Genomic DNA, 21416 nt, shown 5'->3' on the forward strand with positions numbered 1-21416 from the left:
AACTGCCCCAGGTCCCGCACTTTTGGGGGCCCCTCAGAGCCCCAGGCGGAGAGGCTGTGGCCCCTTCTACATTTGGCGTGTCTGCTGCATTTGAGGTGTAGCCCATTCACTCGCCCCATGGGTTGGAAGTTTCTTTAACTGTGCCAGATATAAATTCCAGCCGCCAACACTCCCCCAGTGTTCAGTGTGCCACAATGTTCATTTACCTACATGAGTGTGTTGTGGGATGGGAAAGGGGGCCCCACACAGTCTGATTTGTCCTGGGCTCCGCACCCTGCTAGGGTCATCTCTGTACGTGGACCTGGGACTGCAGCATGTTGAGCTGGAGTGGAGTAGTCCTGGCTGGCAGGGGGTCCAGGTTGGGGGCAGCAGGGGTCAGCTTGTCAGCCCAAGGGTGCTTTGCCCTGGCTCAACATGCTGTTGAGGGGCTAGCTGGGGCATGAGGGTGTTAAAGTGTGAGGCTAGCTAGCACACACCCCCTGCATTGTAGTATCCTCATGCCCCAGCCAGCCTCCATCACTGTCTACACGTGCATTTTCGCACATGTAACTACTCTGCTGTCGGATAGTACTTGTCCTGGACAGTACTATCCTACAGTGGAGTTAATTAATTTACTGCATCCCAGTCCGGGCACACGTGTAGAAAGTGGTGCTTTAGTGTGGAACTAATTAGCTCCAAAGTAAAGTGCCCATGTAGATGCACCCTCTATGTCAATGTATATTGGTGAATAAACAAGATTTTTTTTCCTAAATCTTTTCATCTTGTATACTTGTATCTCTGTTGCTGAAACACATGTTGTCACATCTCATAGGCTCTCATTTTTGAGGTGAGTGCAAATATAATTACAGAGAGTTTGCTCATTTCTCTTCAATCCAACTCTCCAATATCCAGAATGTGTGCATGACATTGTATGCTGCACATAACCTGATTGTTTGGCAGTCAGAAAATGGCTTCATATGTGGAGTTGGTTATTAGGTTTTGGTTTTTGTTTTTTGGGGGGGGGGGGTTAGTTTCTTTCAGTTGTTCTTGGTGCAGTGCTTTTGCAGCCCTGAAACAAAAGCGTAGCCAGTCATAACACTTGTATCTGTATCTGTTAATGGTATAAGCTGTAATATTGTAATTCTTGCATCTATATCAGGGTGGGCAAAATACAGCCCACACATTGGATTTGGCCTGCCCATGGCTCCCACTAGTGAATTGTACCCCAGGCTCAGTCCTTCTGCCCACAAGGGTGGAAATGAGGTGCCCACATGTAACCCCCACCCCCAACATAGCCTGTTGCACCTCACTCCCACCCTCGTGGGTAGAAGGGCCTGGCCTGGCCAGTGGGCAGCTTCCAGGCAGGGCTGCTGCAGCCACTGGGGCCTGCTGTGCTTCCCCTGCTTCCCAGCTGGTCTGGGCAGGAGGTAGGGAAGTGATGGGGGCGGGGGCCAAGCTGTAGCTGGGCAGGAGAATGGGGTTGAGGCTGGTGGCAGCATGGAGCCTGTGCCCAGGGGTGCAGCAATGCAACAGCATGGAGTTTGGATTGGTAGCCTGTGGGTGTGAGAGAGTGGCGGGGGTGGGGGATGGGGACACACCTGACGCTTCCCCCATGGCGCACAGCCCCGGCAAGCGTTGGCATCAGCAGCAGAAGGCAGGGGTGCTCGGTGCAGGTGCTGGTGCCCAGTGGGGCGCAGCTCTGTCCAGTGCTGGACATTGTGGCCAGGGGCATGGCCTCTGCCAGATAGTCCATCTCCAGCGCTCCCCACCACACACAAACACAGCCCCCACATTGGTACAGCACAGAAGGGAAGCCCCAGGGGCTAAAGCCAGCTGCTTAATTGAGTCTGCTGAAGCATGCCAATTGCTGTTCTCCTGCAGTCTCCTGCGTCTTGTGCATCACCATTCCTGTGCTGAAAAATGGCAGCGCGGGTGCTTGAACTAAAGCTTGGCAAGCAAGTTTTAGTTCAAGCGCCCCTGCTGCCATTTTAAAGTGCAGGAATGGTGATGCAGGAGATGCTGTGGCATTTTATTTAGAGCAGCTCTGAGAGCTGCTCTAATTAAAGCACCACCTCCCACCCTCAGAGCATGGGTAAAAGTGCCCAAAGTTACTACAGTTTAGTTCACTTTATCTGTGGAGAAGCGTGAGGGTGCAGCTCCTAGGAGGCGACAGCCAACCCCTCCCCTTTTGAAGTTACATCAGTCTGTTTGAGGTCCTTTCAGTTTCAAGGGTGTCAAGAGCCTTAATAAGGGGCAGACAACTCTGAGAGCTGTTCCCCCACAAATTAGCCTGCATGGTTAAATAGTCTGCAGTGGTGAAATCAATGGCATCTGACAAATGACTCGTGCCAGCTGCATGATTTAAACATCTGACAGCTTTACTTGAGGGTGTCATTAATGGCTTGTACTGAATCTCATTGTCTATCAGCATTAAGTATGATCAATGGATTTGCTGCTGGAGATTTGGCAGTATCTTTGATGCAGGTTCATATTTTTTCATTGGCTTTTTCACTGTAGCTTTCTTTTATAGTAAGCTTTTCAGTTTCAAAGGACCTTGTTTTATTTTGTTGTTTTTTTAAAGATGTTGGCAAAACAGTTGACGGATGAAGAGATCAATCAGCTTCCTCTAATTCTTGGAGAACCAGCAGTGGTATGTTTGTCTTTGTGTTGCTGCTGCTGTTAAATGCTTCTTATTCAGTAGGCAATCAGGACTCCTAGTAGAGATGATATCTTTTATTAGACCAACAAGATTTTTTGTGAAAAAATTTCTTTAATTGCAAGCTTTCAAGCACAAGCACCCTTCATGAGAAAAGATTGTATAAGTTCTCCTGGGTAGAAATGAAAGTTCATATTTCACAGGATTTCACAGAGGAGTTAATAGATGGAAAACTCCTCTGGGCAGTCAGTTCATAGCTGGTATGGAGCCTCTCTCCTCCTGTGATGATGCAGATTACCTTGAAACAAAGGCAGGAGCAGGATCTCAGGTTTCAGGTGGTCACAGTTGCTTCCTGCTTGGGAAAATATGAAGATTTCATTTTAAAAAATTGGCTACAATTAAAAAAAAATGGCTCTTTTTTTATACACTAGCAAATTTATGATGGTGCTGAATGGTTACTATGTCATTTGGACGCGAGTCCAACTCCCCAGAGCTGGTAATCTAAAGTTCATGATTTTTCAATCCAAAAGGGGCAAAATAGACATTAATGTAAAATTGGTTTGAATGGCATAAAATAGTGTGGAAGGAAAGGAATCGGGATTTGCAAGAATCATTTGTTTTCAGGGAGCTGGCACTACCTCCTGGCTGTAAGAGACTCAGACTGCCTTTAGGATTGCATTTCATTTGTAGTTTTTATTGAAAGGGGCTGTTGTATTTATAGTCCTTCTCTCTAATGCTAATCATACTGCTGTACACATTTCACTGTTTACTTATTGCTCTTAGTTATCTGCCAGAGTAGTGTTGTATTCGGTTAACTATGATATTTAAAGTACCAGTAAGTCTTTTCAGTTATTTTTTGGATCTGATCAGACTTCTTCAAAGAGAGCAGAACTGCCTTTTTTTTTTAAAGCAAGGCTTGAGGTGTTCCTCCTGCCCCTCTCCTCCATTTCAAGTAATTCTAAAAGTCTTTTATGATTCAGGAATTGCTTGTTTGTTTCGGCTTTGGTAGAATCATGCTCTTGTATGCATAGCTCTATTCACCTGCATTTTCCTAGGAATTTCTTTGGGATTTTTTGAACCATCAAGAGGGTCCGCGTGTGAGAGACCATTTAAGCCATGGAGAGATCAATTTAAATGAGTTTCCTAGAGAAATAGCCAACCAAATACTTGGGTTTGCCATTATACTTTTATGCAGATTTTCAAGAGAAGAGGAGCTTGTAACCCTTAAGGTAGGGGCTAATGTCGTGCCAGGTGAGTGAGTGATAATTGTTTTAGATGCCGAACATGATTTAAAAAACACACTTGGGCTACACCTGTCTTAACAACAGTGTTTAAACTCTGCACCTTTTTGTGGACATGAGCCTGTTTGCAGGGCTGGCCCTAGAGGGGTGTGAATTGGGGCGACTGCCCCAGACCCTGCACTTCGCAAGGCCCTGCGGAGCTGGGTGGAGTGGCTGTGACAGCTCTGTGCTGTCATGGCTTGCTTCACATCCAGCTGCTCACTATCTCCCCCCGCCAGCCCCCAATGCTACCGCTGCCAGTGGTGGCAGCAGCTTCTTTGGGTCTGGGGCATGTGGGATTGGAGCGTGAGCGGGGCTCCTCATGGGCTGATTTGCCCCAGGCCCTGCACCCTGCTCGTGTCAACTCTGGCTGTCCTACTGATGGCCTGTGGGTTGTATGTGGCCTGCAGTCTCCCTGCCACTGTCTGAGGTCCCTCCCACTTCCACCATTGTTTGTGCCACAGCAGCTGGGTTCTTTGAGTTCCTGTTCCTTCTGCCTCCTGTCCCCACCCTACAGGCATGGCAACAGTGGAAAGGGGTTGTGGTTGTACATGCTGCATGGGGTGGGGGCATGTTCTGAGCTGCCCATTTGGTGAAGGAGAGCCTGGTGCTGGGGTGGGATGGGGAGGTGCTGCCCATGTAGTTTGCAGCTCCTGGACATGGCCCATGAAGCACATGGTCCTTGGCAGCCCAGAAGTTGGACAGCCCTGATCTATACTGTGCTTTAAAGATCTTTAAAAAATGCAGTGCACGGGGGGCAGGAGCTGCCCCCGGGATGAGCCGCTGCTCCACCCCCCACCCACTCTGCCCTGGTTGGGCAATGCTTACCCCAGCCCTATTCCTACATCTCCCTCACTGTGGGGGCCCTTCCCTTCCCTTCCCCCTCTCCTCTTCCACCACAGTAGACTCACCACCTGCATGCAGCTCTTCAAGCTGCCGGGCTGGTATCGGAAATTGGATTGATATTGGCTGATATGCCTCCTTAAAAATCAGCTGTCAGTATCGGCCCCCAAAATCTCTTTCAGTGCACCCCTGCTAACTAATGGTGTGGCTCTTCCCCATTTTGCACGCATTTAATTTTATGCACCCAACTTAGTCCTACTGAAGTCAGCAAGCCTAAGCTGCACACACAAGTCTTGGCTGGTTTGAGACCTAGTATTTTTAAATTTGTGCTGTGTATTGTTTTTGTAATCCAGGAGCATGCAGCCATAAAACCACTGATCACCTGTGCAAATTGCTACTCGTCTCGTTTTCATCCAATTGCCAGACTTAAGAAACAGGTCTGTCCATTTGCCTGAAGAGAGTGCGTTTTATAGTGTTTAAAATTTGGTCCAACTATTGTTGTCTTTTTTTGATTGTTACTCTTCTGAGGCAAATTAAATTTTAATCCATTTAATTGATTAATTATCTCTTTAAGTCTACAGTTCTTTATATATTAAGATTGCTTATGAGTGCACTACTTTTGGTGATTGGGAGGCCCATCTTCTCCAGATCACCTTGGAGTTTCAATTGGTCTTCAGGTGCATCTACATATGCAATTTAATTCAAAGCAAAAAACCTCCTAGATACCACATTTGGACGTATGCCTGTAATCAGAGCATGTTATGCCAGGTCGGAGCAGCCCCAACTCGTATGGGGCTTTTGGGGTCAGCCTTCCAGCCTGGGGCTGCTTCAACCAGTTCAGCATGCTGCAGAGGGCGTGGCCAGAGCACAGGGGTGCTCTAGTGTGGAGCTAGTTAGCAGTCAGCCCCCACACTGAAGCACCCTCATCCCCCAGCCAGCCCTATCAGTGTCTGCCTGTGCATTGCTGTGCATTAAAAAACTCCACTGCAGGGTAGTATTTGTATGTACAAGTGCTAACCTGTGGTGCAGTTTATTTGTTTACTGCAATCAAATAGGTCTGTATGTGTAGATGCAGAGACATTTACTACAGAAGTTATTAAGCAGCTCTGCAGAAAATGTCTTGTGTAGACACCCCCTTGGGTATTTGCTACCTACTAACAAACCTTCAGATAAATGTGTTGATTAACTGTAAGTTATGTTAGTAGCCTCTGATAAAAGGCATGAAGCAGTTAACTTCTGTCTTGAGATGGTTTAGTGGATCTGAAGTCTCTGGAAACCCTAGACATCTTGAGTTTAGGTTATGACTAGTAAGAGGTATCACCATATGAAGATCAACTAATGTTTCATCGTTGTGACAGAAGCTGCTCCTCAGTTTCTTCAGGGTTCTTAGCTGATTAGTTTGGAAACAAGTCTGAGAACTTCATTAAATCTGGTCAGTAGTAGTTCCTGACTTCATTGCACCTTATAAATTAATGAGGATGTGAATTGCAGCCTCATGTTACTGACTTAATATTTACACAGCTGGGGAGAAGGAAGAAATAGCAAATCCTTTGTTCTGCATAATTTTTTTTTTTCGCTCTTGTCTTGAATATTCATGCCTTAATTGTGAGAACTGAACTGCTGACTAACCAGAATGACAGTGGAGAAGTTACTGTAAAAAAGCCCTCTAAAATGTGATGGATGTTTCAAGATATTTTACATGAAGGTATCCTGTGAAAAAATGCCCCTTTGTTAATATGTAATTTTACATTTTTGTGTTTGTTTTTTTTTTAAAGGTGCTGAAGTGTATGAAAAGCATTAACTCCTGGTCTGAGCTTCCTATAGTGTCTGAGGATCAAATTCAAGCAATTACGGGGTATACCTGATACTTTAAGATAGTAGTAGTAGTAGTATAAAACCATATTTTTTGTAAGGGCCTTTGTGTACCCCATACCAGCTGCCCACTAAATTTTGAAGCAAGGCTTCCTATACCCTGAATTAGCCTGGAATTCTCTAGCAACAGCTTTTAAGTTTAGAATGGGAGTAATTATTGAATTAAAACTTTAAAAGGAATAGTCCAGTTTTTTTCAGTGGCCACAGGTTAGTAGCCTGGCTCTTGGGAATCTGTCTAACCTAATGTTTATCTCAAATTTATTGGTTGCTAATTAAGGTTAGGAAACACCTTTTTTGAATGGCAGGTGCATATACAAATCACTGGAGGTTCTCTTAATAATTGAGTTTGCTTAATTTTTAAAATGCTGATTTTTTTTTTCACCATATTCTTGTTCTTTGGGTAAGACACTCACTCCTGCTTTCCTGTAATAGCTGGACCTGGATCTGGGCACGAAATTTCCTTTCCTTTGAAAATTCTTTGTAACCTCACTTCAGAGGTAGATGATATTGTAGCAGAAAGAGTGAGAATGGTAGTAATTTTACTATTTTTGTAGACCTTATAAACTCTTCTACTTAAACTTACAGTATTGTGATGAAAAAGCATTTTATATTTGCAGAACTTATGTAAACTACTACAGAACAGAAGCCATGTTAGAAATGGGGGAAGGTAAATAGGAGTCATTACAGCTCTGGTTAAACAATTTTGGGAAAATAACCAACAATGGCTTTTTTGAGAACAGTGCTTGGGGACAGGGATGTCAGGAACCAGAGAAATTAAGAAATTAGAAAGAGTTTTACATTAATTTTGGGTGAGAAATGATGAATCGTGCTAGACAAAGTATTTTTAATAGGTCATTGAAGGTTAATTTTGGTAACATTGATGAGATGATGGGACTTAACAGTGTGCTGAGGTAGAGAGAGAACAGAGAAGTATAAAAGGTAAAATTTTGAGCATTTGAGAACTCAGCATTAATAGAGAGGAGTTTGACAGAGAATGGGAGGTAGTAGAGAGAGAAGACAAAACAAGCTGTTCCATTTTGAAGGAATAGTTTCAGTGTATGGAACATGTGAGCAAGCCTGGTGAGTGGAGAAGGAAGACTGAAGTATTTGGTGTAAAAAAGCAAGCTGAAACTATGCATCTTGATAAGATCACCTGATGTAATATGGAATATTATGTAAACAAAGGAGGAAACTGAGCACAAGAGTTTGAGGGTTGCCATCAAATTAGTGGCTCCCTTCATTATCTCTCCAAACAGACATAGAAGGAGATGTGAGGAAAGTAAGGGACCACAGGAGAGCAAAGAGGAAGAGATGCAGTCAGGGTGTTGGGCTGAGATTATCAGCTGTGAAAACAAAAGATTCATTCTTGTTGGAAAAGCTTATGTATAATGATTTGGAACCTTACCACCACACTACATGGAGAGATTGAGAAATACTGTGATTTGACCATGAAAAGGCCATTAATAATTTCAAAGATGACCATTTTGGTGCAGTAGAGGGGACAAAAAATAGTTATACAGGAATCCAAGAAGATGGTACATCAGAACTGAGGCTCTTTAGTGGCAGTGTTTGGTATGTTTTAGGATTCTGGAGAAGAAAAGAAGGAGCTGATTATTATAGAGTTTGGGGAGGCTGCTTTTCTAGATAGAAAACACCAAAATGCGCACGACATTGTGGAAAAGGAACTGAAGATTTAATTGCAGGATGGTAGTAGGCTTTTGAATAAAGTGCTGGCAAGAAATTCAGTTTAACACACAAAACGCAAACTAAGGCCACATACAGACATTCGTTTTTCCCTGGAAGAGCAGTAACTCTCCTAGGAGAAATCAGGACTCCAAGGATGTTCAGGATTTTTCTCCTGCAACAAAAATGGCTGTTCTAGAAAAAAAAAAACAACGCGGGAACAACTAGGGTTAAATCATTCTGTGGGAGGATTGTACACATTCTCTTCTGAGGGAACCCATGGCATAGTCCTCAGCATCCCTTGATGCTTTGTTCCTGCCCTTCCTCTCCCATCTACCAAGAGAGTGTCACTCACTGGACTCTGCTCCAACCAAGCAGGGAGCAGAACATGCCCGCTTCGCAATCTCACATTGTGCTGCAGGGGGATGCAGGCTGATTTTAAGCAGTCTCAGTCAGGCGGTCAAAACTGCCGTGTACACTGCTGGCATTGTCTTAAACACACCGAGAAAGTCTACAGAGCGTGCTGAGATGTGTGCATGGGGGCCCTCTGGCTGCACCGTGGCAACACTGCAGGCTCTGCGCTTCAGGGGCTCAGTATTTAAAAGTCTGTTCAGGTATCTAAGACTAAGTTTTTTCTACAGGAGAATGAACCCAGATGAATTCTCTCTCGTCATTTGAATATATGTGTGTGTGTGTGTGTGTGTGTGTGTGTGTGTGTATCGATCGCACTCAGCATACATTGAACACACTATTTTATTCTTATGTAAAATTGTGCAGCTAATTTTGTTCTTTGTTTTTAAGGTGCGAGCGATGCACAGAAATGCAAGAACTAGTTTCTCTGATTACTGAGATTCTCTCTCAGTTGCAGCACCATTTGCCCCCAAGTTGCTACATTTTAGATGATCCAATAAATAATCTCCTAACTGGGGAGTAAGTTTTAATGTTTCTATTGCTCTTGTGCCAACTCCTGAAAACAGTCTAGTTTTGAGAGTAAGGGGTATGTGGGACAATAATGAGCATTCGCTGTACAAGTGCTTCCTTCAATTGTCTATATAGTATCATTGTTGTAAGCAGTATCTTGCATAGCTTTATGGTATTATCACTAGTTCAGTCAAAAAGTCTTTTGAGATTCCACTAAGAATCCCCTCCAAAATGAAAGGGAGGGGTGAAGAATACTGCTATGATTACGACAGTAGTTTTGGAATGTGGAAAATTTGTTGGTATTAGAAGTGGGAAAGTAAAATTGTTACAGATGCACATAATTATTAATCATTAATACATCATTGTATTATCATGTATTAATATCATTTATACAATGATTTATCTTAATTTCCTTTAATCTGTTGGGCTGATGTATAACATCCTGCACCAGAAGTTTTAGTCCCATCATTGTGGTTGGCACTTCAGTGAAAATGGCTAGTACAGTTATGGAGCAACCAGCCTATATTTCATGAGATTTAAATATAAAAGTTATCTGCGATTGTGTTGTTTGTGGTAGAGATTTCTGAAGCTGTTAAGTATAACTAATGTAATTTATTCCAGTTCATATGTTTAAAAGTCCCACTCTCTGTAGTTGGTAATATGTCTTTCCTGTTTTGAGCCAGTGACATACAAAGAAAATTTGTATCTTTCTGGGTCTTCAGTAGCCTTGTTAAAATGAACTGGCAGCTTTAATTGGGTCTGTGGAAGATTTAACTTTTGAATTTGGTATAATGCTAAGTATATTTGACATTTGAGGCAGCCAACAAGGGTGCTAAAGGGGTAAGTGGTTGAATAGTGCTATAAAACAAAATTGTTCTTTGTTCTCATTCACATCAGGCTTACTGCATGTGGGCAGGATAGGGTCTTGAAGATGCCACTCTGCCTTCTGGCTGTCAATCTGTCACTTTCTACAACTATTAAGATGCATCTTGAAGAGCTTCAGTGTTTCAGTGCTTTAATACTCTTGATGCTTTAATACTCTTAGGCTGCTTACAGATGTTAAAAAAACCAAAACAAAAAATGGCACTTAAACTCTGTACGCCCCTGTGCTGAGTCCAGCACATGCCCAAAAGAGGCGTTGCATTAGTTGGACCCGGCTCACCCAACATCTGTAGAGATCACGTGCTTTCATGGGGCTTTTTTGGTGCTTTTATTTAATAACTGATTGAATAAGGTTTAGATAAAAGCATCAAAAAGCCCTGCTGAAGTACCCAACCTATGCAGATGCAGCAGAGCCAGGTCAAACTAGCATGCTGCTGCTTCCAGTAACATGCCTTTTTTTTAAGCATCTGTAAACAGCTTTAATGTTTTCTGCACTCCATTAGGCACTTGTAGCCACTGTCTATGGTCAAATATCAGTATTTGGGGGTTTCAATAAGGCATTTTCTTAAAACAAGCTAGTTGGATTAATGAAGTAATTTAGTACTTACTAATATGCAGAACTCTTTATGAATGCTAAAGTTATCATTTTACTGTGTTAGTGAAGGCCAGTCTAGCATACTATGGATTGTAAACAGTGACTGTTATGACTTTATTTTTATGCAAGTGAGGTCTAGTCTTCATTTGGCTACTCTATCCGGGGTCTTGTTTCCGTTTCTTAATCTGGGGCGTTTTCTGTGGTAAACCCTAGTTTATCAAGAACTGAAATATAAGGGCTAAGAGGCAGCCTTGCCCTTATTCACTAGAGGACAATACACCTTCTAAACCAGGTTTGTGTGTGTTGGTGTTATTTCTCTGGCTTGGGATGGGAACTATCTATCACTGGGAGATGGAAATTCATTTCCATTATGTGAGAGAGAACACAGCCAGCCACTCCTCCTACTAAACAAATCTTTGTTTTGGCAGATCATTAGGAAGTGGAGTAAATATGTTTTCCAGAGTACGAGTTACAATACTGTAGCTCCTGCTGGGTAATATGAATGTGAAGTCCATTAATTTATAAATTCTGCTCACAAAAATTGAAACACTGAGGAGTACTTTCCATTTTGCAGATTACTGACTGAGCTTTGTGGCATGCAGATTCGCACCCTGTACTGCCCACGGTCGCTCCTGGAAATATTGGTGGTCCTCCGTCAGATAGGTGCACAGTGTCATCAGGTGTCTGAACAAGTTATTGTTTGCACTGAAATGAGATATAAACAATGGGTAAACAAAACGCTGCATTCTCGACAGAGGCATAACTATCTACGAATGTTAAAAAGGTGGGTTACTTTTTTCTTTTTTGGAGGCGAGAGGTAGTTGTGAATATTACCTTTGCGTCAGTGTGTCCTTTTGTTATTTTTTTTATAAAAAGTTTATCTTCAGTTAGATTTGTGTATTATGTGTACGATTTCCAATAACATTCATGGTATACTAATATTTGAGTAGCACACAAAACTCATGTGAGAATGATTACTGACGTTATTAACATTGTCTGCTGCCTGGCCTTGGAAAATAAAGTCACAGATAAAAAGGTCATTTAAATATTTGGTGGCTTTGCAGATCTTTCCCTGTTTAAAAACAAAATCTGTCATTTGAGTTTCATATAGAGAAGCTATTAAAACTAGGGTGCATCAATAGACATTTTGGGGGCTGATATCAATATCCTATTTTTAAGGAGGCATATCGGTCAATACCAATCCAATTTCCAGTGTGCAGCTCTAACTTGAAGAGCTGCATCCAGCTGGTAAGTCTGGTGTGGTAGAAGGGGAGAGAAGGGCATGGGGGGCGGGGAGGGGCAGCAGATCAAGGCCACTGCAGTGAGGGAGGGAATGGGGCTGGGGCTGGGGCTGGGGAAGGTGCTGACAGCCGGGGCAGGGAAGGGCACAGAACAGCCACAAGGGGCTCGTCTGGGGGTCGTGTGGCCCCTGGATGTGCATGATGCAGGGCAGGCTGCAGCTGTGGGCTTGGCCTGGGGTGGGCACAGGACAGAGGTGCAGCTTGTCGGAGGGGGGCGGCTCACGCACGGCTTGTCCAGTGCTCATCTGGTGGTTCCCACCATTCATCCAGGAGGGCACGTGGGAGGTCAGGTTGCCCCTGGGAAGCCCAGCCCTCCCCGCCTCATGCAGATCCAGGAGCATGTGCCCTGCCCCCCCGGTGCCCTCCCAGACGAGCAGCAGGAGCTGCCAGACGAGCAACGGATGAGCAGTGTGTTGCGGCGGGACTTGCACCTCCGTCCCACATCCAGCCTGGCCCCTGCCCCAACCCCATCCCCACTGTGGGGGCCTTGATCTGCCTCCCCATGCCCCTCTCCTTTCCCACTCCCCCTCCCCTTCTACCACACCAGACTTACCAGCTGCATGCCGCACTCCATGCTGCCGGCTCTGCTCCTCACTGCCTACGTGCTGCGCTGTGGCTACACACATGAACAGGCGTTTATCAGACAAATTATCAGCCACATCAGGCCAATTGCAGATACAGAACGTTTTCCTTATATCGGTGCCAAGCCGATATTGGACCGATGTATTGGTGCACCTCTAATTAAAACTTAAGCTCTCACCACCTCCCCACATTTTTGGAAAAATCATTTAATCTTTTGGGACTAAAAGCACTTAAATACATTAAGCCTAAATGCATGGTTATTTCACAGTGCTGCCACAGAGCACAGTGCAGGTAATTTGTGTGCCGTAACTTTACATTTCCATTCTTTAACATAGTTGGCTTTTTCTAGGTGATTTTTTTGTCCTTTGAGTTTCTTGGATGTTCAGTGGTTGTCCTGTATGTAAAAATGTACATGTTAACCTAACAAACTATCATGTACTCTCAACTTCAACTCCATCTTAGTATATTTTTTGTCTGGAAACCCATTTAGCTCATTTTTCTTTATTTTATAGATTGTTTATACCTATGATCTTGGCTCTGTTCTTTCCTAATGAACCTCTCAGACTTTTTCTCCTTCTCCCAGATTCCCCTTTATATTTTTTAAGGCAAAAAAGGGGGTATCTGAAGAACAATTTTGTATTTGTAAAATACTAACAGTAAGAAATGTTCCCTATTTCTAGTGTTAAATTTCTGTCTCCTGTGTTACGGCTGATTTTAGTGTTGATTACTCTGGAACTAAACAACATCCATGCTATTTGTCAGGAGAATCCTTTTGAATATCAGCAGTATCTAAAGTGAGTATATGGTGCTTTCTGTACTAAAATAAGGGAGTGACATAGACTCCTTTCACCCTCCTTTGAATAACTTTGATCCTTTTTATATCCTTATTGAAGCTAAGATTTAGCATGTGGTTCAACAGATGGTCAACCTTTTACTCCCATGATTGTGGTCATAATTTGAGTGGATGGTAGTGCTCACTCAGAGATGTCTGTTTCTAAAACAGTTTAGGTATTTGCATTCTCAAAACTTCTTATTGTCATGCATTCCTTTACAAAATGAATGCATATTAATACACAGTGTAAGATACTAGGGTAAAAAGTCATAATTTCCACACCGGTATTTAATGGAGGTCATAGACATTATGAAATCTTTGGCTGCCAGAGAGAGGGAGTTGTAGGGCAAAAAATGCCACCAAATACTTTCCCATGGTACTACATTATTGTGGGTAATGAGATTTAACTGCAGTTCTGAAAATTATTGCTTCCTGATCTCTTGTGTTTTTGTTTTTTGTTTCTTTGCACCCATGCTTACCAGAGAGAGTAGGAAAAATGATGTAGCAGTGATCACTGGGTGGTTTAGAGTTTTGGAAATTGAGAGGAAGGTAGTAACTCCAAATTGGGCATTGTCAATGTCTATCACGCTTAAAAAAAAAAAAAAAGAAAAAAGTGTCTCTTTATGATTTTTTTTTTTTAATTTGTTGTAGGTCTTTAAAATCGATCTTGCAGTATACTGAGAACTTAGTGACTTATACAAGCCCAGAGAAAAACAAATGGGATGAAACTGGGCAGCTTACCTACAGAGCCTTGATAAAAATGAAGGCATTCAATGAGAGAAAGCTAACATTAATGCAATTAGCTACACAAAAGAAAATGCCTTGAAAATGCTTGGGTTTTAAAGTTATATATGTCTAAATCTAATGAAGCTAAAATTCTTGGGACAAATTCTGGTCCTTTGTCCCGTTTCTCTTATCAAAAGCCTTTCAAAACAGAATTTGGGATTTTAATATAGAAACAATGTTGCTGGTAATAGAGTTCAGTGATCGCTTTTCTGGAAATGGAACACTTTGCCAAGGGCAGCAATGAGGATTGGACTGAAATCTCTCCTAAATGATTTGAGATGGACTTTTTTTGAGAGTATTATGTGATTTAAAGCTTTTTTTTTAAATTTATTTTTTACATTGTACTTGAAAATGACTGGAAAGACAATTGGAATGAAAGTCTTGGAAAAATCTTTGTATGTGGAAAAAAAGAATATCATTCGCAAGTGAAATATAAGGACACTGAAAGTACCCCAAACACTACCTGTTCTCTCTCATACTTTGGAAAACATAATCAGAAACTCAACACTTGTTAAAACTTTTATGATGGAGAGTGCTTCCTAAAGTTCTGTGGTGCTGTATTAGTATAGAAACAGGAAAACTGTGGTCCCTGTTTTATTTATTTATTAATTTTCTACATTGGAATACAGCTGTACCCAACACTTTCTTTCAGTGTTCTCAGCTTTAAAATATTAAATATATGCTCACTGTGTACACATTGTTGGATAGTAGTTTAACGTGGGGAAAGTAGCAGATACAGTAGAAGAAAAACTATAAATTATCAGCAAGGTAGTGTGATCGACAGCAAATCAGAGTACATGCTGTCTCCTATTCATCTTGATAAAAAAAATATTATATTCCCATGTTGCATACTCTATTCTTTTTGATAACTTCTTTTAAGAATTTTTCAGCAGCAATCCCTTATTTACCTCTCCAAAAGAGAATAGAGGGATGCATCAATTTAATCTTCAGTCATCCACTGAATTTCACCAATCCTTTTTTTTTTTAAGAATGAAAGATGGAGTCAACTAAATGAGACACAATTGACTTTTTTTTCTTTTTCAAATGTATGCATTACTGCTGTGTTACAATAAAGTATGTTTAGTACAGTTCCCTTTGTTGGCCATTATTATTTATCAAACTTCACTTGCCACTCTCAAAAGGAGCACGGGACAGGAACCATGCCACCTGACCAGTTACACAGACCAGAAGAAGGAAACCTGACAAATAGATAGCTTTAGAAGTTAGATTGCAAGTTCTTTTAACTTGGCACAGTCATTATATTACACAGAAATCTCTCTCCAGTAATTAGCAACAAATAATTTTAACTTTACCTTCAATATTTATCCTGACTTATAAAATAATCTGCTATTCACTATAGCAAACACTTGGTGGCAGCATTTGGTAACTTAAATATTACATCTTGAACTTTCTCAGCTGCCCCTTTAGAATATTTGTAAAGAAACTGAGTTCTCTTCAAACCTAGTTAACCTTAACATTTACAAGAACCGATGTCCTGAGCTGTGCTCACCACTTCAGATGAATTGTTTTTATTTCTTTGATTCAAAATACTTCTAAATTAATTTGACAACTGTCTATGAGGATGCTTTATAAACAGTATTCTAATATTGAGCTCACAACTTCAGATCTAGAGTTTATAAACCTGTCAGAAGTTAACATCTTCAGAGAAAACATTAATTTCAGAGAGAGAGCACTTTATTACTTTCATCTAAACCTTGCAGTTCAGGCAACTGGAAGGGTATCAGAAAATTGCACTGGATGAGGTCATTTAAAAAAGAGGACACTCACATAATTTTTCCTTCATCATTCAGAATTGTATCTTGAGCCAAGCTAATTCTTCAGCCTCAAAAAACCTAAATACATCTTTGTTTAAAAATAAATGGGTTTTGGGGTGAGGGGGTTGTTTTGTTTTTACCACTGGGGATTTTTGTACTGTGATAATTGTTCTTGTGTCTGGATCTTATTGCTATGTGTAATGATTTTTCAACCTGTTAGTAAGAACTAAAATGTGTTATGCTATATACCACCCTGTGAAGAAGACCTGGTGAAGCATTGCTCACTGTGTGGCCTCTGAAAGCCACAATCAGAGGGCTACTTCTAGAGCATGCAGGGAGGTTGCAGTTAAGACAGAAATGCCTTCATGCAAATCCTGTACAGTGTGATACGCTTTTCAGAAACCTTGGCCCATTCCCAAAAAAGCTTGTTTTCTGCTTGTTACCTGTATGTGATCTAACTATTTTTATAAACCAGGGGGGTACTAAGGCAGATCCTTGACTGGGCTAAACTTTTTGTAGCTCCATTGACTTACTCCAGCTGAGGATTTGCTCCACAATTACTTAATTTTCCCGTAGATCAGATTGGTCTTGTGTGCTTCCCTTTAGACCGTACATATTTTTTGAGCACTGGGAGAGAAGGCATTATGTGTTTTAGGTAAGGCAAGCAAATAGAACTGCCCAGTTAACCCAGTGGTTTACTTCCGTGTTTCTTAATGTGTAGTGCTTCCACTGTTACAATACAAAACACGTAGTTCTTAATACTCTTGTCATTTTTAAATGGTTTGTTTTTACTTTCAAGCAAGCTTCCCTTTCTGCAGTGTTTCGGCTTTGACAGAGGCACTGCACTGAGTTAGAACATCTATCTTTGTTTTTAAAACCTCAAGGATACATGGAGACAATGAGTTATTAAACAGAACTGTTCTTGGCATACAAACTTCCAGATAGGACTGGAATGAAAATATCTGCAGTCTGCTTTCATAACTTTGGTTGCTTGGACTGTGTTTAATAATAAGTGCTCTGCATAATTAGCCCCCAGTTTTGCATTGTGCTGGGGTTTTTTGTGGTTTTTGTGGGGGGGGTTTAGAGGTAAGGTGCCTATAACTGTTTGTCAATGAAAGACCAAGACTTCTGGAATCCTTCATGGATCTCTCGTTTCGCTCTTTCCCATGTTCATACACCCCAGCTTTTCTGCAGCTGAGCCAAATAAAACTAGCCAATACCAGTTTGTTGCCCATGTTTTCTTTTCTATACAAGGGCTTCATTTTCAGTCTCACATTTTCAAGTGCTAGAGAAGGGGTGAACATTAACACTGCCTCTTTCTCATGCATTGATCCTGTCCACAGCACTGCGAAATTAATGCTGGAATGATTATTCATTAACTTTGCTTCCTGTAGGTACAAAGAAAATGTACTGTGTAAACATGGTTTATAAAGAACATACAACTGTTCTGTTCCCTAGAGTGTTGGATCATAAGAGTGCACAGTTACACTGTTTCTCTAGAAACCCAAAGGTGCAAGAGCACAGTGTTAAATAAAATCAGTTGCACTAAACTTGCTTAGACAAAAAGTAAACAAAAGCATTTTTGAAGAAGCTGCTAATATTTTGAGGCAGTTCATAGTCAAATGGTCAGTATGAAGAAGCTTTCTTCTGTGTGGTTCTTTTTTTTTTTTGTTTGTTTTTTGCATTTGACCAAAATGCCTGTCCATTAATAAAATATAAAGCAGGGGCAGTTTAAAGGGTGAGAATTGTAAAGGTGCCTACATAATGTAGCACATCTCAATAAGGCAAAAGGATATGTACTCTATTGCATTAAGGCACTTTTGAATATTACTTAAGTCGTATTGTGTGAGAAACAGCTAGACCATTGCGTGAAATAAATGGGGCCTTTGTAGCACACCTTGAACTGTTTGAAAGGTTCCTGTCATGTGGTACCCTTTAACATAGTCCCAGCTTTGTGGAAAACCTTGTTCTCCTTTATGTAAGTAGATGGATTTTCTACTAACAGGAAGTTTGGTATCCCTTTATGTAAGCAACCCATCCATCCATCCATCCAACTTCTAGCCTACCAGTGCTTTATGGTGAGACAGGCACCAACATTTCTCTGTTGAAAATCTTAAGGTCATTTCCCCTTTCCAGAAGCAGCAGTTTGGTAATGTGCTTTGATAAAGTCAAATCAATAGAGGGTGGGTTTTTCTGTCACCACTTCTTTCACGAATTTGCTAAGATGTACCTTATCCAGAGCAGAGGACAGGTAACTTTCACAAATACGGGATTCATCATGCAAACTTCAGCACTGCTTAGACTGCAGGGCCTAATAGTAGTGATGCCCCTCTGGTGTGGCCTGGTTGGCACACCAAGTCCTTGGATGCCTGCCCACAAAGCAAAGATAATGGAAAGGATAGCATGTGAGTCACATTTGAGGAATTTGGATAGGTAGTTTTCCCCCATCCCACATTTCTGAGAGACCATTGGAAGGAGTTGACTCTGGTCATGGTGGGATTGGAATATTGTAGCAGTGATGGTCTAGGAAATATGCAAAAAGCAAGATTTGTTTTGATGTCTCTGATTGGGCCAACAATATAGTTGGGAGTTATGTTAGACAAGATTTTGATCAAAAGTGCCCTTCCTCAGGTCATTACACCCCTCCCCATCTCTTCGGGCAGATCCAGTCATGGGTTCTTGTATTCCTATTAAAGGACTCATGATGGGGTCCTACAGGAGTGGGATTGCCACAAGTTATTCCCATCTGTTCTCAATGTTGGGGTTTCTAGCCCTCCACAGGTACTAAGAAAGCTTCTGGCACTAAGGAGATTTTTCTCATTTCTATGCTTCAGAGAAGCAGGTACAGGCTGGGAGCCTTCCAGGCCTCGGGAGGCGGAAACTCTTGGGCGTATCAGTTTGCTACAGAGGATTTAGACTTTCTCACAGAGGACTTTTCCAGCGCTCAGTTGGTGTCTGCAAAAGGGTAGAGAAAATTTCTGTAGTGTTACCCTTATTTAATAATGTGATAAGCCATTTTAATTTTGGTTTTTTGAGCGAGCAAACTGCAGCTGAATGAAAATGGCAGTTACCCTAAGCTACCCACCAGTCTGTCACCTACATTAATCTCAGTGAGTTAACAGTGGTTACCGTAATAAAAATGTGATAGATTCTTATAAAGAGATACCTAAGATAGAAGCAGCACAAAGCACTGTCCAGACTAACTGCTTGAATATTTATCTTGGGTCCCTGCTGAATTTTGCAGCCCATACAACTAAACATGGTGGTGAAGTGGCTCCATTGCTATCAGCACTTGAAAGCTCCTGTAAAGCTACTTTGAATGGGTTACAATCACACAGCATAGGAAATGTCTATCTTCTCCTTTATGGTCCCTGTGCAATGTGGTGGCTTAATATGTATAATGGTGCTGCTCAGAAAGGTCGTGTACACAACAGTCTTTCAGAGCTATTTCAGCAAAGCCACCCAGTGCAGACACAGCTACTGCTGACAGAAGGGGTTTTCCTGCTGGCATAGCTACACTACCTCTATAATGAGAGTAAGATAAACCAGGCAACAAGAATCTTCTGTCAGCCTAGCTTCCTCATCAGGAGGCTTTGTCAGCATATCTGTGTTAGCTAGGAGGCGTGATCTTTTTACACCCCTGTTCTACTGGCAAAACTTTGCATCCACACGCGAAGCCCCTCTGTAGTGGCACAACCCTTCTTTGTGCTGGCAAAGTTAAACCACATCTGCCAAGCAGAGAAAAGCTTTTACTGCCATCTGGCAGCCAGTAGAAAGGGTGTGTAAGACACTTCTGCACCTTCTGCCATCTGCCAAGGCCCCTTCAGCAGGTGGTGGCTTCCTGGGGTGCACTTTGCACACCAGTAGCACAGGTGCTGCCAGACCTGCAGGGATATGTGTGCGTTTAGGTAGCAGCTGCTCTTTGCCACCAGAACATCTGCCTGCAGAGGCAGGTAAGTGTAGGCAAAACCTACACCTAAAGCTTGGCTCAAATGCTCCTCCCAGCTTGCTGTTTATTCACAGATGAAGGCAGGAGTAACTAGGAAGAGCTTGCTCTGGGTATGCTGCTGGTCTTTTGCTTCATCCTCACTGGTGTCGGTAGGTAGGAGGAGGTGTAGTTAGCCATGTTAGGCTGAAGTCACTCAAAGCAGGGTAGTTACAATAGTGCATCTCTACCCTGGCTTCTGTAGCTAGAAGACCCTAGTTTTTGACATTTAATCGTTATATTTTAGCTTTGTCTGAACGAGTATCTTTTGTTCGGAATACAAAATGGGAAAGGGAGGTAACTACCATGTTTCACTGGTCCTCAGTTTACATTCTAAGTATAACTCCTAAGTAAAGCAGAGAGATGACTAATTGGTTTTAAAGGATGAATAATAATACCTGAAAATCTGCTGGATAGTACAATAAGTGACAATTTGGTCATGAATTTGCAACCAACAGGGGGTGGCAGAGATGGAAGGTTACTTCATGCCCTCTTGGCAGAGAGAAAAGCAGTCAAAAAAAGAGAGAGATGCAGCTGACCCTTCTGGATATAATGCACTTGTGTCAACATGGACTCTGCCCAAACATTGTTCTGTTGTGGAAGCAGCTGGATGCCCTGCCCTCTGATTTATATAGTACCACAGAGAGAAAGAGAAAGAGATGAGGTGAGGGAAAAGGGGGAATTAAAAGAAACGAGGAAAAGTAAAACGCATCCAGCTCGCCTCCTGAAACAGCATCACTTTCTAACTCAATAACATCCATTGAGCCCACAGCATTGCTGCCTTTTATGATTTTGTTGGTAATTAGGGACTTGGATCTTATTGCAAAGCTATAGAGCAGGCATGGAACAATAAAATGAGGCAATCCTTATATACCTTCAAAAATATTTTTCTTTGGAGGGTAAAAGGGCTTATCAGGATGGAAAAGACCATAATAATTCTTGGAATAATCAATCCAGGGCATTACATTCAGCCTGTAATTTACTGGTATTCTGTGTGGCATGAAGGTGTCATTTTAATGGGTATATTAACACTGTAGTTTGGAATATTTATTTGTCTCAAAAAATGAATCTGATAACAAATTTCTCCCTGGGGAGGCAGCTATGGGACAATTGTAGAACTGATAGCTATTAAATTGATAGCAATTCTGTGTCCTCCTGAGTCTTGCGCTGTAAAAATGGACAGGGTGTTTTCTGGCTAAGAATAATGGCCTATATACTATATGCAATGGCAGATGTGACCCAGCACCTGCACTCTGGATGCATGATATACAGAGCTGCTGCACAATTATCTTGCAGTTTGCTGTTAATTTCCATTCAGATTAATCAACGGTTGCTTGACATGGGGAATCACATTGTGAGCTTTAAAGCTTTGCCACCCACCATTATTTATTTATTTATTTACTATCTATTCTTTGAGTTTAGAAACACTGGCCTATTTACCCTG

At 41.9% G+C, this 21416-nt stretch overlaps 1 protein-coding gene across 4 annotated transcripts in view; it reads left to right on the forward strand.

Moving 5' to 3' along the window:
* The window catches only part of ERMARD (ER membrane associated RNA degradation), a 34251-nt gene extending 18958 nt beyond the window's left edge, over positions 1-15293 (forward strand). For 2 of the 4 annotated variants that reach the window (XM_090043504.1, XM_090043514.1), the window contains 8 exons: positions 2561-2629; positions 3691-3864; positions 5112-5195; positions 6534-6613; positions 9115-9243; positions 11286-11495; positions 13275-13388; positions 14078-15293. In XM_090043504.1, the coding sequence (XP_089899630.1) occupies positions 2561-2629; positions 3691-3864; positions 5112-5195; positions 6534-6613; positions 9115-9243; positions 11286-11495; positions 13275-13388; positions 14078-14252 (1035 nt within the window). In that variant the 3' untranslated portion in view covers positions 14253-15293. The remainder of the gene's footprint in view (positions 1-2560; positions 2630-3690; positions 3865-5111; positions 5196-6533; positions 6614-9114; positions 9244-11285; positions 11496-13274; positions 13389-14077) is intronic. The other 2 variants (XM_090043533.1, XM_090043523.1) reach the window with 2 other exon arrangements.
* The last annotated feature ends 6123 nt before the right edge of the window (positions 15294-21416 follow it).

Source organism: Crocodylus siamensis, chromosome 1 (genome assembly GCF_052110815.1).
Source record: "Crocodylus siamensis isolate JL-2025a chromosome 1, ASM5211081v1, whole genome shotgun sequence".
NCBI lineage: Eukaryota > Metazoa > Chordata > Crocodylia > Crocodylidae > Crocodylus > Crocodylus siamensis.